A 16,393-nucleotide genomic window follows, 5' to 3' on the forward strand; every position below is an offset into this window, starting at 1 on the left:
ATAATTCAATAAAGGTGTTTAAAAAGAGTATAGTTAATACTTTATATAAGCATACAGTAGGGAGAAAGAGTTTCAGAAGATTTATTTTTATGTGATTGTTCTTTTAGGTAATGATTTTTTGTTTAGTAAGGAAGATGAGCTGGAATACAGATAAATGAAATGCCAAATTAAATTGAATACCTCTGTGCAGCCAGGTCTAACTAGAGCAGTACATTCTAAATATGAATTGGACTATTAATGAATAAGAAGTGCAAATCACTTGATGGGAGAATGTTCACAAATCATTTTGTTTGTTTATATATGTGTGTGTGTGTATATATATATATATATATATATATATATATATATATATATATATATATATATATATATATATATATATATATTTAGTTGCTTTATCCTTGCTTAAGTCATATGGTTATTTAACTTGCTAAAAATTAATGTGAGTTTGATGTGTTTTAGTCTGATGAAGAACAAAAGCCAGGGGTGTAGGTAGTGTTTCTAGCTAATGTGCCATCCCAATTCATCATTTTGGTGCATGTCCTCTACTTTAAGTTGAGGAGAAAAAGGAACAAGCAAGATCAGTTGTTCTTCCCACCCTATCACACCAAGTTAAGGAGCAAAAAAAAGGTCTTTTACCCTTTCCTTGATCTGGCACTCCTTATCTAAGGAGCAAGCCAGGACTATCCTTTTTCATTTACATTCCTAATGTTGATCAGCAAAAAAAAGAAAGAAAGAAAGAAAGAAAGAAAGAAAGAAAGAAAGAAAGAAAGAAAGAAAGAAAACTTATCTTTTAAACTGTAGCAAACTGCTTTCTACATTTGTAACAAGCAGCTACTACAGTCTATATCACACACAGACCACTAAAGTTCTTCAGTTATGATTGCAAATGCAATACTGGGTAAAAGTATTCATTTCTAAAAGCCATTAACCAGTACTGTAGTTACTGAAGGCTGACCAGCATCTGTCACTCATCCTAACACTACTGACAGAGTAGCTGTCACCTTTGTCCCACTCTAGCTACACTACTGATGAAAGTGCTAACAAAAATGGTTGTGTTTTATTAAATAATTATAAGTAATAAGTGCACTTGTTTCTTCATTTTATTTCTTGAAAAATGAAAAAGGAAAAGAAAATAGGTATGCCTAAATACAGATTTCATGTGCCTGTATAATACATTTTTCTGTGAGATCAGAATATTCATAATGCTAAAACAGTGCAGAAATTAAAATCTAGAATAAGGCAGCATTTGGGAGATAATAGGAATGAAATTAGAACTTTTTTGACATTTTAAATACCTCTGCCTAATATTGTTCATAGGTAGGTACTAAGCTATTGGCCCTAGGTCCTATATAAGCCTTGCCAAATGGTACCATGGCTTTTGCCACCCAAGAAAATTATTTTCCTGTGCCCCTGTCAAGTAGAGCCACAGAAGTGATCCCTGGGGTGAATTTCATATCTCCCATCCAATCATCAAGATTTTTCTTGAAGAGTGCTAATGATGAGCTTTGTTTGATATAGATAGGTAGTTTGTTCCAAAGTATGGGAAGTCTCTGGAACAGGAATCTATCCCTCCAGCATGTTCTGTTTATTGTGGTGACAAGATTTAGATCCCTAGAGCGTGTAGCACAGAGGGATTGGGATTTCTTTACGTGGAGCATGTCCAACACCTCTGGGTTAGACATAGCTTTGTATGTTAGGCAGAGATCGCCTCTGAGTAGGCGATATGTGACAGAGTAAAGCTGGAGTTTTTTTAGATGGTCTGCGTAGGCCATCTGTTTGAGGCCAGTAGTCCTCTTTGTGAGGTATTTCTGTGGCCTTTCCAGTTGTAGATGTCTTGTGAGGTACATACCAAAAGGGGCATTGTACTCTATAATGGTTCTAATGAGTGATGCATAGAGGGGGAACAATGACCTCTTTTTTCCTGAATGAGAAACCTTTTGTGATGAGGTGTGCCACATAGAAGGATTTCCTGACTACTGTAGCGATGTGATTATCAAAAGAGAGACTACTGTCCACCTGTGCCCCAAGGTCTCTTATCACACTTTCGATGTTAAGTAGACTACCGCCTATGTGGTATTTTATGGGTACAGAGTTTTTACCAAAAGGGATGACAATGCACTTTTTGGCATTGAGCTTGAGGCCATGGCTTTGACACCAGGCATCTGTCTCAGTGAGGCCCTTTTGTAGGATGTCCACACCATTAGGAGTTTTGATTATGGCTCCTAGTTTGCAGTCATCTGTGAACTTTGTTAGCCAAGGACCTTCTGTGTTAGCCTGTACTTCAGAGAAGTAGATACCAAACAGGAGAGGACCTAGGACTGAACCCTGTGGTACTCCACTTGTCACTGGTCTGAAGTTGGATTTAGAGTCTGCTACTTTCACAGTGTGGGTTCTGACAGTGAGCCAGTTGGCAACCCATCTTGTGACATAGGGATTTATACCTAGTTTAGTGAGTTTGTCTATAATTCCAGAGTGGGGGATGGTGTCAAAAGCCTTGGCGAGATCTAGATAGGCTTTGCGGATCACCTTACCCTCATCTACGGCTTTGGTGACCGCTTCAAAGAAGTCTATCAGGTTTAGGAGACATGATCTGCCTTTTACAAACCCAAACTGGGTAGGGTCCAGAGTTTCAAGATAGATTACCAATGTCATTGTTTATAAGTTCCATGATGATACGCTCCATAGCCTTGCAGACCAGGCTCATCAGGCTAATGGGATGGTAGTTCCCGGGGTCCATGGTGGCTCCCCATTTGTGGAGTGGGATAACCGTTGCTGTGCACCATTCAGTGGGCACAAAGCCTGAGGTGAGGCTATAATTGAACATAGTACTTAAGTGGGGTCCCAGTTCATTCTGTAGTTCATGTAGAATGCAGCCTGGGATGTTGTCATGTCCCATGGATGCTGTGTTCTTGGCTTTGGAGAGTGTGTTTTTTACCTGAGCAGCTGTGATCACAGGTACTTTGCATTCTTCTGGCATAGAGATGGGCCCTTTAGGGGATGAGAGAGGGGTAAAGTTAGCAAAGAACCTATCTGCCAGGATGTTGGCAATATCAGTTGGTTCTGTATATTTAGTAACATTGTGCTGTAACTCAGAGCAGATCTGAATGTTGCCATTGAGATTCTTGACAAAGCTATAGAATGCTTTGTGGTTGTCTTTAGAATCAGTGGCGGTTTTGTTTTCATAACTAGCTTTGGAGGATTTTATGAGGGATCTCAGCTTCTTACTGAAGCTGACCACGGAGTTCCTCCAATCATGGGATTTTACTCTTTTTTGCAACAGTTTCTTTCTTCTGTTGTAGAGATTGTTTATAGCAGGGGACCACCAGATTGGCTTACTTTTTTTGGAGGATAGCATCTTGGTTCTGTTAGGGATTGCACGATCCATGCACTCGTGTAAGTGCTTATAAAGTGCAATTGTATGGAATTCAGCAGTCGTATCTCTATTGTCCATCAGCATGGGTGTTGTGACATTTGCCACTTCTGTCTTAAGAAGCGTGAAGTTGGCTTTGGAGAAATTTTTTACGGTGGCTTCCCTAATGGTGGGTGGGGGTGGGATGTGGATGGCTAGGGTGATTTGCTTGTGGTCGGATCTGACCAACGAGGAACTGACCTCTGGTGTGGAACACCAGTTGTCCATGTCGGTAATGACCAGGTCTAGGATATTGCTGCCCCTGGTGGGGGTGTGGATAAGTTGATCCAAGGCATTGGAATTTATGAATTCCAGAAAACGTTGAGCACACCAGTTGGTACATGAGTAGTTTTCCCAGTTAATGGTGGGGTAGTTGAAATCACACATTATTAGGGTGTTAGGTTGTACGCTAATATTCTATGCCACGGTGGTATGGCTGTAGCGTTGTTACCTCACAGCAAGAGGTTCTCCCGTTCGATTCTCGGCTTGGCTTGGGAGTGCCTTCTGTGTGGAGTCTGCATGTCCTCCCCGTGGTTGGGTAGCGTTCAAAAGACATGCGTGCGTAAATGGGTGTGCCTTCGTTGAAGGTTGGGCATCGAGCTGGCACCTCGGCATTTTGTAAAAATCTACTGCCAATCATTAGCGGACAGGAGTTCTGCTGTGGCGACCCCTTACCAGGAAAAGCCGAAAGACAACATCAAGAAATGAGGAGTGGGAATCCTGGGGCATGGTGGGGGATCTATAGCAAGCTACAATTTGCATTGCGGTCTTGTTTTAAGTTTTATGTCTTTGGAGACATATACAAACATATTGGAAGTGAATCAGGGATGGTCATGGGAGTATAGGTAACAGGTCGTGTTGAATGATTGTGTTCCACTTAGTTTGAATGACCTTGCCTCTTCAAAACTAATATTATACAAAAAGAAGTTTAGGTAGTAATTTTTCTGTCAGCCTTGTTAATTCATTAATGTGTACACTCAGTGGATATTAAAACCTAACTGAAGAGAATGGTCATTTGGTCATTTTAATGTGTGATGAGGTGTTATCAGTGAATCTCATAGCATTTTATTTAATAAATGGGCCTACTACAAATTTAGATTTTAATTCTTCTATTGATATTTTATTTATTATTTTTTTGTTTGTTTTGCTCTTTCAGAGTTAAAGTTTTGACCAAAGAGCATTATGTTTTATGCACTGCAATTTGCCTTTAAGAAATCAAAGTATGTGTAGGGTTTAGATGACAGAGTATTCAACCTGACGGATAAGAAGTTAAACATTATAATATATTTACATTGCATTACAAAGAGATAGCCTGTTCAGTCTGCCCTTAAAGTATATTTAGTATTCAACCTTCTGTCTATCAAGCATGTCAGAAATAAACACACTGTAGAGTACAGTCTCAGGACCAACCCTTGCAGTACTCCGCTAATCACTTGTATTTATCTGTATGTCTGTCTCCGTGACTGTCTATCCTTCCCACATGCATTATTCCTGACTTCTTTCTTCTTTCCACAGTCCTGTGTATCATACAGTCTCAGACATATCCACACCCTCTACTTTCTTAGCAGAGCTATGGAGGTGTAAAAAAAAAAACTGTTATTTTAACATTTGTCATTCACCAAAGGTTCATTGGCAAGTACTAGGCTAGCTGCCCTTTGAGGACCATTTTAAGCTTATGCAATTTCCCTTATTGAGAATCAAACTCTGTAGTTCTTGTCTGTGTGGTAAACACTTTAACCATTATGCCATCTCCCATCCTAGACAGAGAATGAACATAAGTGAAAGGAAGTGGGTGACGCTGACACTAGAGGATGTATTTTAAAGATGAACATGCTGTAAATCATTAGGCATAAAATATAAGCAATAAGTAAAATAAACTAATATTTGAAATTAATATTTATCTTTGTATACTTTTCTTTACTCTAGCAAACTGTGGGAACCTGTATTGGTGAAGTACTGTTCCAGAAAATGAAACAAAATCCCATCACAAATGTAAACTGCAAGTTTGAGAGAGACAAAAGGAGTGTTCTAGATGCTGATAAGAAGTTTTTTGAGGAAATGAAGAAAAAGGAAAAGCCTGTGGTTGGACAAGATATTCCAGGTATTTATCTTTATATGGATACTGTCTATTAAATTCTACAGCTGTTAAGTAAATCACAAATGTGCTACAGAATACATTGCAGCTGAAAGCTTAGCCCAGTGTCCCAGACCAAACACACAGCATGGGCTGGCAACTGCAAAGCCACCAAGTATAAGAATAAGACAACAACAAGGAGGGGGGTGGGAAACTATTACAGCTATTAGCTGTAGCCACTAAATGAAAGTTTTAAACAGATAAAGGAGCAAGGAGACTCTAGAGAATGCTTTTAACTGCAAACAAATCAGTTATATGATACCTAACTAGAACACAGAAACTTCAAAAAATCAAAAATGCACAGAAGAGCACTGATAGAGCACCCACAAACAAAAGATACAACTCTCAGTATGAAAAATCAATTTACAGCTAAGTATTTCAGTAAACATGCAATTAGACTAATGAAACAGTATCTGGCAATAGAAAATACAGTTAAAACAGCATAAAATAGTACATAAATGCAGTGAAACAGTAAAAAAAGCTTTATAATAGTGCAAAATGTAGTAGATGAACTGTATAGCACTATTATAAGTGTTACAGAAGTGCAGTTCAATGAGATAAGTGTAAGGAATATTAAGGATTTTCTGCTTAGTCTCAGTAATGAATCACCATCCACAGCCTGGTAAATACAAGCAAAGCCTTTTGTAGACACAGGGTTTATATACCAGAAAGGATAGAAGAATCAAGAAGATCAAATTACTACTCAGACCTACTAGCCCCTGCTATTACCCAATCACTCGTACTACAGAAGGTCATAAAACCCTGTTACTCTCAATAATAATGAAGACAACAGACTATCAGCAGAAAATGGCTGCCAGAAATACAGGAAGCTCAACAAACAAAACTACCAGGCCTGGACACCAGCAGGCCTCTATCAAGATTATGCCACCTGAGCAGAAACCTCACGACAAATGGATAGAAAGAGCACTCACAAAGAGAAAATACAAATCTCAGTATGAAAAAGCAGTTTACAGTTAAGTCATTCAGTAAACATGAAATTAGAGTAATGAAACAGTATCTAGCAATGAGAAACACAGTTAAAACAATATAAAACAGTGAAACAGTAAAAAAGCTTTATAACAGTGCAAAATGTAGTAGATTAACTGTATAGCACAATTACAAGTGTTACAGAAGTGCAATTCAATTAAATAAGTGTAAGAAATAACTTATCCTGCTCTAGGAATGTTAAGTAATTTCTGCTTAGTCTCAGTAATGAATCACCATCCAAGCTAAGGAACACATCATCATGGACCTAATAAACAAAGATATAGGGAATCTCCAAACTATGGATCCCACACAGTTTGGTTTTCTGATGGGTAGATCATGCCTGTTCAACTTGATCGACTTCTTTGAGTCAGTCACCAGAGCTGTGGATGAAGGCAAGGTGGTTCATACACCCTACCTTGATCTGGCCAAGGCCTTTGATACCAGTTCCCACTCAGGAATCACAGGAAAACTCACTAACCTTGGCATCAACCCCTATATCACTAGATGGGTTGCAAAGTGGCTCACCTATAGAACCCACAGTGGGAAAGTAGCTGACTCCAAGTCAGACTGACGATAAGTCACCAGTGAAGTCTCACAGGGTTCGGTCCTGGGTCCTCTGCTGTTTGGTATCTACTTCTCTGAAGTCTAGGCCAACACAAAGGGACTCTTGCTGACAAAGTTCGCAGATGATTGCAAGTTGGGAGCTATTATTAACTCCCCAAGTGATGGTAAAATCCTGCAAAATGGCCTCACTGTGACCAAAGACTGGTGTCAGAACCATGGCCTTAATTGCATCCAGGAAGAAAGAGGTCATTGTCTCCTTCTACTCTTCCCTCATTAGGCCAGTCATCGAGTACAATGCCCCATTTGGCATGTAAGTCACTAGATACCTGCAACAACTGGTGAGGCCGCAAAAGTACCTCACAAAGAGGATCCTAGGCCCTAAACACTTGTCCTATATGGACAGACTCAAAAAACTCCAAATATTCTCTGTCTCATATCACCTACTTAGAGGCGATCTCTGCTTGACTTACAAAGCCATGTCTGACCCATCTCTGTTAGAAATGCTACATCTAAAGAAATTCCAATCCCTCCGCACCACACGCTCCAGAGACCTCAACCTCATTACTACAATTAACAGAACATGCTGGAGGGACAGGTTCATAACCCAGAGACTGCCCATTCTATGTAACAGACTTCCCATACATGTCAAGCAGAGCACCTTGCTAACCCTCTTCAAGAGAAATCTTGATGAGTGGATGGAAAACAGAAAATTCACCTCGGGGATAACTCTAGTGATGCTACTCAACAGAGGCACTGGTAATTAAGGTCAAGTGGCACTATGCCAGGGTAATCCTATGGCTAGGCTTGTAAAGGACTCAGGGCCATTAGCCTAGTACAAACCTATATATATATATATATATATATATATATATATATATATATATATATATATATATATATATATGCATACATGTCCCAAAATGCCCATACAAACATATGTTGCTGATAGACCACCCATAACAGGGATAGCATGCACAGCTGGCTACAAAAGTAGCCATGACACTCACCCCCCCCCCCACAGTCCAAATAAATAAGTGAACAGTACACTGCTACAAAATCATGATAGGCCATACACAATGGCCAGACATACAACAACCTCTTAGCAAAACAAATAAAATGTCTGAACATAGCAAAGAGAAATACAACCAGCCAGTAATTCACACATGTTTATTATACTCTGATGTCTTGGCCAAAGCCTTCAAGGAGTACAACATTACTAGAAATACATGCCTTAATCACAAGAAGCAATTAACACCTAATTACATAATTAAATACACAGCCTCCAATTGCACTCCTCATTTAACCCCCTCCGGGATACAGTATCACAGTTAATATTAATACACTGAGAGTCTGTACATAACAATTGTCCTTTTATGAATGTTTCATCAAATTGAGGAACAGACTTTTTCAAAAACAGTACCTTGGAACCCACTACTGTCCCCATGATGAGATATATTCACATGTACAGCTATAGAACTGTCATCTTTCTTATCAGTAATATGTTTCACATGTTCTAACAGCCTAGTTTTAAAACATGTGTTACTGTCCCCCACATAAGATATGTTACAAGGGCATCTAAGAGCATTCTCTATACACCAACATCTTGAATGTACAGACTTCAACATGTTTCCCAGCCTTTCCCCTCAGCAGGAATGACAGCACTAAATAAAGATACACCAATATACCTATCAACCTCCTACTGTATATCATCTGGACAAAGCCTGACATAATTGATGGACAGAGGCCCAAATACATGGACATACTTGAAATGTTGCTGTTATACACTGAAAAAATTGCTGGTGTTACAGGGTTTGTTGTAACATATGTTTTCTGAGGGATATAAAGTCAGAAAAACAAATGAATGTTGCCATTTACATAATGCAATCACCAGAGTATGCTACTGATTTCCAAGGACAACACCTATCTGGGGAACAGACTAAACATAACAGGCTAACCTGTGGCCATTATGTGGATGGCTCTACAGTCGAGAGCTATGCAGAGACAGAACTTAGACTGAAACCCATGCAGAAGTAGCATGTGCAGACAAACCCTGTTAAATTAGCAGTATTCCAAACATGTAACAACAATACTCACATTCTGCCCGTAAGTCTTGAACCTTCTCCACCATTTAGTTGGCTTGTCTCCACAAGTCTTGCTGTAAGAGGTAGTAGCTCACACAACTCCAGGATGTCTTCCTCACAAGTAAGGGGAAAGGGCCAATGCCCACATGGAGTACTCAATTATAGGAGTGTGTTGCCATGACATTGGCTATTGGAAAAACTACACAGCTGCTCTGCATGCAGTTAGCAAGTGGGGAACCCCAATAGGTGAACAGGTCATCACCTGGTCATGAGCATCTCCTACAAAAGCCATGCTGCCACCTATTTAAACCAGCTCTATCCATGTAGTGCACAGAGAGAGAGAGAACAAATAAAACAAACTGGAAAAGCGAAAAAAGAAAAAAGGTAAGTGGAACATGTAAGTATGTAATTGAATGTAGTACTTGGTCTGTAATAATGGGAAATATGATTTGGAGGAATATATGTTACAACAAGACTTGCTGTACTAATGTCCTGCTGAACAGTTGCTATGGCCATAACATCTGGCCCTCTCTGCAGTGGGAGAGAACGCAGACATATCTCTCAACTGTATAGATCTTCACAGAATGTCCATATGTTCCCATCATAGTTTTTTGTCTGTTCCTTCTGAAATCTGTAATTTTCTGGCAAATAGCTGAGGATTGAAGTCTTTAAGTAATGACAAGCACTTGAGTTTAAAACTCCACATCCTTAAGAATATTCATAGTAATGCAAAATGTATCATTCTACAAACTTCCTATGTTTGTAACAGGAATATTTAAAGCCTGTCCCTATTTATCCCCCTGTCATTTTAGGCTTTGTCCAGATGTGATGCTCTGCGAGGTTGCAAAGTAGGATCACAGCTCAGAAGCCTGACTCATCCTGGGAAAGGACAGCTCATATATGACAACTGCTGGGGTGTCTGTCAAACAGTTGTGACTGTGCCACTGCTAGGCCAGTTAATGGGATGTTGTCCATATCCATGTTACCTGTGAATATGAGTATGACACATGTTTGTCTTGTAAAGCTAAGAGACCTATATAGGGCATGTGCATAGTAAAGTACTGTTGCCGACATGTGTGTTGAACTGCATGTGATACACTGAATTAATAACATTCAACTGGACAGTGTTCTGCTGGACAATAAGCACATTTCTGATTGATATCTGTAGTCACATACACATATACCTATGTTATGTCAGCCAAACCATTGGCAAGTCTGTGAATAATGACATTGTAACACCATAGCCTACTTATGACAGTTGGACATCTTCCAGGTTATCACAGTGATGTCAAAGCCTACTGTGCAATCAACATATTAATGTATTGTGCCGCTGTATTAATACAGTATCAATATTGATGTCCCTTTTGTCACCCATTTATGTGTGCCATTGTCCAGATGTACTGCTATAACAGATTGAGAAGTATGATTTAGCAGCAAGACTCTAAATACAGTGTGCCATAGTAACATAGAACAGAAATGTATACCAGGTATCCCTTGAGCACATATATGTATGCATATGTACAGCTGGAAGGCACAAAACTAATCTCATGGGTTTCAATCAGCCAGGTACATATGTTGTGCATGTTGCACATGTGTATAATATCAGTGTCAGTGCATACAACAGACATAAATATGTACGGCTACTGGTTGTTGCATTGCCCTAACACTGATATGGGTATTAGAGTAGGCATGATTATCAGGTAATAATCAGAGAAGTGTCCAACTGTATGACCCTCTGCCCATGCCTACCACTACCAGCTATAGCAACACCTATATACAGTGGATATCACAAGTGTACACACCCCTTTTGGGATGCCAGGTTTTTGTGCTGTATGACAGTCAGACCACAGAAGATCATTTCATAATGTTTCTCATCTTGAATGTGATCCCTAACCTGTACAATTCCATTGAAATACAATCAAATGTGTTACTAGGAAGGTGAGCAACTATTGTCAGTGAAGATGTGCCATGATGTTAGAGTCCAAACCAAGATGAATGAATGCTGTAACAACCATCCTGAGGTGCATACACAACATACCAGTTTAAGGGTGTGCACACTCATTCAACTGGCTTATTGTACTGATTATTACTTCCATATGTTTTCACAGACCAGATTGTTATGTTTTCAATTGAATTGTACAGGCTATAGGTCACTTTACAGGTGGGAATTGTTTTGAAATGAGTTATTGTGGTGTCATGTTCCAATTGCACAAATACCAGGCGTTGTGACAGGGGTGTGTACCCTTTATATCCACTGTAGCTAAATGGACAGCAGTACCTCACCTGTATAACCAGCCTCCACCAAGGTAGAGTAATTCCCTTTGGTGGACAGCAGCAATACACAAACCACATAATAGGTTGCTACATTGGCTGTACAGGGACACATAGGTGCAGGCAACAATTTGGAAGTAAGTCCCCGTATATCTCAGCAAGCATGTAAGTTCACAGGTGACTTCCTGTGAGGCTGATTATGACTACAGATCAGACATATCCACACCAACAAGGAGAATTACAACTGTGCCTCCACATATGTTGTAAGTCTCACAGGAAACAACACAAATCACCCTGTACTGGAGGTAAAAAACACCTCATACACAAATGCCATGGATATAGACAACCTGCATCACACAGGTTAAGTGGGAACATCACCACCCTGTCCACCTCAGTTGTACAGGGGGATATGCACATCAACCACACTCCTCCCCTCAGCAGTGGTTAGCATGTACATATTGCCTACTGATGGCAACAACAGCATATTTTCATGGGGCATAATAACATCACTGTTTGCCTCCTACATTAACTCAGGCATGTGCTCACAGCTCCATCACACACCACAGTCAAACACAGACCTGCAACCATCCACACACCATCCACAGGGAAGATGGTGACTGTCAACCCTCTACACAGAAATGAATGGAAAATAGAGGATTATGCAATCAAATGTCCAACATTGGGGGAATAAGATAGCACAGGGCCAGGAGTGTAATGCAAGCTGTTATAGCCATGATAGCTTGAAGGGTTAAGATGTAGTGTGGATTATTTGCAAGTAATGTCCACTGTTGATGTGCAGTTTGACAACCGTATGAGGTCCTGTCACCTTTTTCCTGTGTATGTCTTCAAGGCAACATGCAGAGCGCTTGCCTACCAGCATTCTCTGTTGGAGAAACTGACATCATCACTCAGTATGTGATTGGATATTATACCCTGCTAGGTGGATGAAGAGCAGAAGATGTGCAGGCGAGGACCGCCTTGTGGAACAGTGTGGTCCATAGGGTAAATGATGCCGGCTTGCACAACAGAACTTATGAGCATGTGCAGCATCGGGCCACTGACCTCATCCACCATGTCTGTCAATAGGCTGCTGCTGTAGGCTGCTGCTGTAGGCACAGACCGGCTAGCCACAGGTGGGAGCCCAGCCATCCATCCCCCACTGACACCCACCGAGGAGTTCCTCGACAAACTTGGGACACCTGCCCAAAGCACAAGCCATGAAGCTGAGGGAAGCATTGTTTAGGTGGGTTGCACACACACACTGGATGAAGAGCGTGCAAGTAAGGGCCCAGTGGGGATTAGTACACTAATGTATCAGACTTACATGTATCTTTATTGTATCTACATCCATGTATCAGGTCTGATTGCAGTTGTGGATGGGGTTTTCTAATGCACAGAGGTGCACATCTATGGTGAGGACAGGACATTGTGTATTATTGGGGTTAGTACTTTAGATGTGCAGACATGCTGCATCCATCCTGTACCAAGGCCACATGTGAGTCTGCTGACAATAACTCCCTCTAACAACTACCTAGGATCCTTTGGTCTGCATATGGGACAGCAGCCTGAAGCTGGTGAGTATGACATTGTTCTGTTGCTGCCTGGCAATACCCCAGGCACGTGAAGGGCATGCAATTTACCATGCAGACAACCATCAGTAATAGCTATATTGCTGTATGTAATAGCTATATTGCTTTTTGTGCTTGTTCACCTGTGCTGGGGTTAACTGCATTGCATCACAGTGGTCACCACTGTGGCCTATCTGACATGAATTCAACATTCCTGTAGCATATCTCACAACTTGTCAGTACCAAGACATCTGGACAGAGGCCAGCAAAATGGGCTGGACATACGGCCAAAGGTAGGGACATGTGTGACACATTAGTGATATACAGTGGATATAAATTGTGCACACACCCCTGTTAAGATGCAAGATGTTCCTGTTACATACTAATTAGGACCACAATATGGCAGCCCACACCTCTTCCAGCCTTTAATGTGACCCATAACAGGAACAGTTCTCTTGTAAAACCAAGCAACTGGACTCATGTATTGCACCTACAAGGCTGGCCACCTGTGAGGGTGGCAGACGTTGTATCAGCATGATGTTTCAGTCAGGTATGATACCTCATGATGCCATATGTGTCAGTACACTCACTGTGGCCTATTATATATCATATACATGGGCATTGTTAAGGCACATATACCACTTATAGGTTGCAAACATATGGATATTACAGACACATCTGTACAGAGGACTGTACAATGGTTTAACCTACTGCATGTGAGGCAGATGCTGTTAGCACACTATATAAAGTAATGGTGGTGAGAGGTGCTCACCAACCGTGTATGGTATACACATCAAAATGGTACAAGCTACGCAAGATATGATCCTCATACACAAACAGTTGCCAGCATTGGGATTAGAACTCCTGCCAATCTAGGTATTCCTACGGTAATGCTACACAGTTATCAGACATGCCACAGAGTTTATACAGTTCTACTTATTCCAGAGGTACTTCTAAGGTGGATGACATCAACAGGACTACTAAATTGGAGTGAGGGGAAGTGTTAAGGGTAGTACACAGGTCAAAAATGGTGTAACCCACACACTACATGATTCTCACACAAACACACACATACAAACAGTTGCCAGTAGAGGGATTAGAACTCCTGCCTATCTAGTTATTGTTAGTATAGTGTTACACAGTTATCAGATGTGCCACAGAGCTGATACATTTCCACCTAGTCCAAAGGTACTTCTAAAGTGGATGACATCAATAGGACTACTAGATTGGGGTGAGGGGAAGTGTGAAGGCAAGTACATAAGTCAAAAATGGTATAAGCCAGACAGTACATGATTCACACACACTCACACACACACTTGCCAGTATTTGGATTAGAACTCCTGCCTATCTAGTTATGTCTACCATAGTGTTACACAGTTACCGAGCTTACTGAACTTTCACATGGCCAAAGCTGCTGATAACTGCACAGCTGCAGTAAAGTATTACAGGTGGCAGACAGTGTGCCTTCTGTTCCACCCTTACATCATGCTAGTTCTTTCTGTCTTGCACTTCAACTAGCATTATGGCTTGGCACTTCACCAGGTTATTGTATCAAGAAGTGTGGCACACCTGGGAGCCATCAGCAGTACGCGTTCATCACAGATGTAGTCCCAGTAATTATTAGTTATGTCCACCCCTCCTGGCATGTTTGAAGGTCAGTTTTCTGTGCTTTCACCCATTAACCTGGTGCACTTGTCCATTCTGAGGCACTGTTGCAACTGCCACATGTACAGAGACAGCCTCCCCTCTAACCTCCAAACACTCAGACCTGTGAGAGTTACCCATATATCACCCAATGTGGACATATGCACTCTCCAGCAAAGACTGGACTAATAAGTCAAGAGGATAAGATCAACACCTGCACCACACCATGTGGAACATGTAGTTCACCATGGCACCCACTTTGACAGCCATAACATACAGTGAAAAGCCACACACCCACCTTCCCAGAAACACTCAATGAACATTTACCCAAACAGCACAGACCAGCAATACAGACACCCACTCAGACACCGTGACATGGCACATGCACCGTGACATGGCACATGCCAAGGGACACATATTTAACCTACACAGTGTGCCCCTCAACCTAAGCTGCTAAGGCTAGCTAACTTGCACAATACAGTTATCATGGGTAACTCAATACTGAGGCACACACATATCCCACTCACTAAGTTGAATATGGAGCAGGTAACAGCCAAATATCTATCACATGCCAGCATCCAACACATGACACAGCCAGTCATGGCACTCCACAACAACTACAGGTATCACTCTGTATCCATGTGGGTGTGAATGACTTGGGACACACCTCCCTGGACTACATGACAAGAGACATAGTTGAACTCTCTGATTATGTGATCCAGGCAGGTGTGACAGTAGCTCTGAGCAGTGTACTGCCGTCACCTAGAATGATGCTGCGGTACTATCAACAGATGATTGACTGCAGCATTGGCTTACGTGTTTTGTGTCATTCTCAGGGGATCCAGTACCTCTCTGCTTGGGATGACATGATTGACAGAATCCAATGACTTGCCACATATGTCCTACATCTGTCAGCATTGGGTTTCCAGGTACTGGCTAAGTGTCTTGTCACCCCTATGATGCCTTATTAGACAGTGTTCCTAATATAATTACCACCATAACACCTAGACATGTATGCAGTCTGAGGGTCATGCTGCTCAACAGTAGACATCTGGCAGGATGCAGTCACTCAAAGCACTAATTGGAGTGGAGGATGTATATCTCCTGTAATGGAGAGGTGATTCACAGCAGCAGACAGCAGACCTGCAGTATCCAGCTATGACACATTCCACAGCTTCCAGCCCCCAAACATGGACCACACCATACCTCCACAGGTGGTGTCTCTATATTCATTATAGCTAGGAACACCTCCAGACTAGTACCCCAGCATAATGCATTGGAGATACTTCTGGTACAACTGCCTTGGGGTGCAATCCAGACCATAGCCTGCTATGGGTCCACATTTATGTCCCTAGACTGTCAATGTACATTCCTCAACAACCTGCCATCTATGATGGTCCAACGCAACACTGACATAGTATGAGACTTCAACTACCCCTCCATCACCTGGGGAAAGTAGCCAAGCGCCAGTACAGTGGCCCAACACTTCTGGGATTCATCATTTCGAATGCCCGGGACCAGCTCATACTGACCCCCGGTAAAGGATGCAAAAACCTTGACCTGTGCTGACCACTTAAATATGGGACTGTTGCTCATCCACAGATGTCAATCCCTGCATGGTGAGATCCACACAGGCTGTAATCAACGTGGAACGCAACATGTCAGCCACATCCCCTTCAAAGGTAACCACCTTGCAAAACCTCTCCAAAGCTGACTTTGCAGCCATGAAAAC

At 41.4% G+C, this 16,393-nt stretch overlaps 1 protein-coding gene across 1 annotated transcript in view; it reads left to right on the forward strand.

The window, feature by feature from the left end:
* LOC122801017 (latexin-like) overlaps nucleotides 1-16,393 on the forward strand; it is a 386,629-nt gene that overhangs the window by 202,405 nt on the left and 167,831 nt on the right. The window contains exon 3 of the mRNA XM_044070476.1: nucleotides 5,339-5,513. Within this exon, the coding sequence (XP_043926411.1) occupies nucleotides 5,339-5,513 (175 nt within the window). The remainder of the gene's footprint in view (nucleotides 1-5,338; nucleotides 5,514-16,393) is intronic.

The sequence above is a fragment of the Protopterus annectens genome, chromosome 4.part1 (assembly GCF_019279795.1).
Source record: "Protopterus annectens isolate FY-2018-M chromosome 4.part1, PAN1.0, whole genome shotgun sequence".
NCBI lineage: Eukaryota > Metazoa > Chordata > Ceratodontiformes > Protopteridae > Protopterus > Protopterus annectens.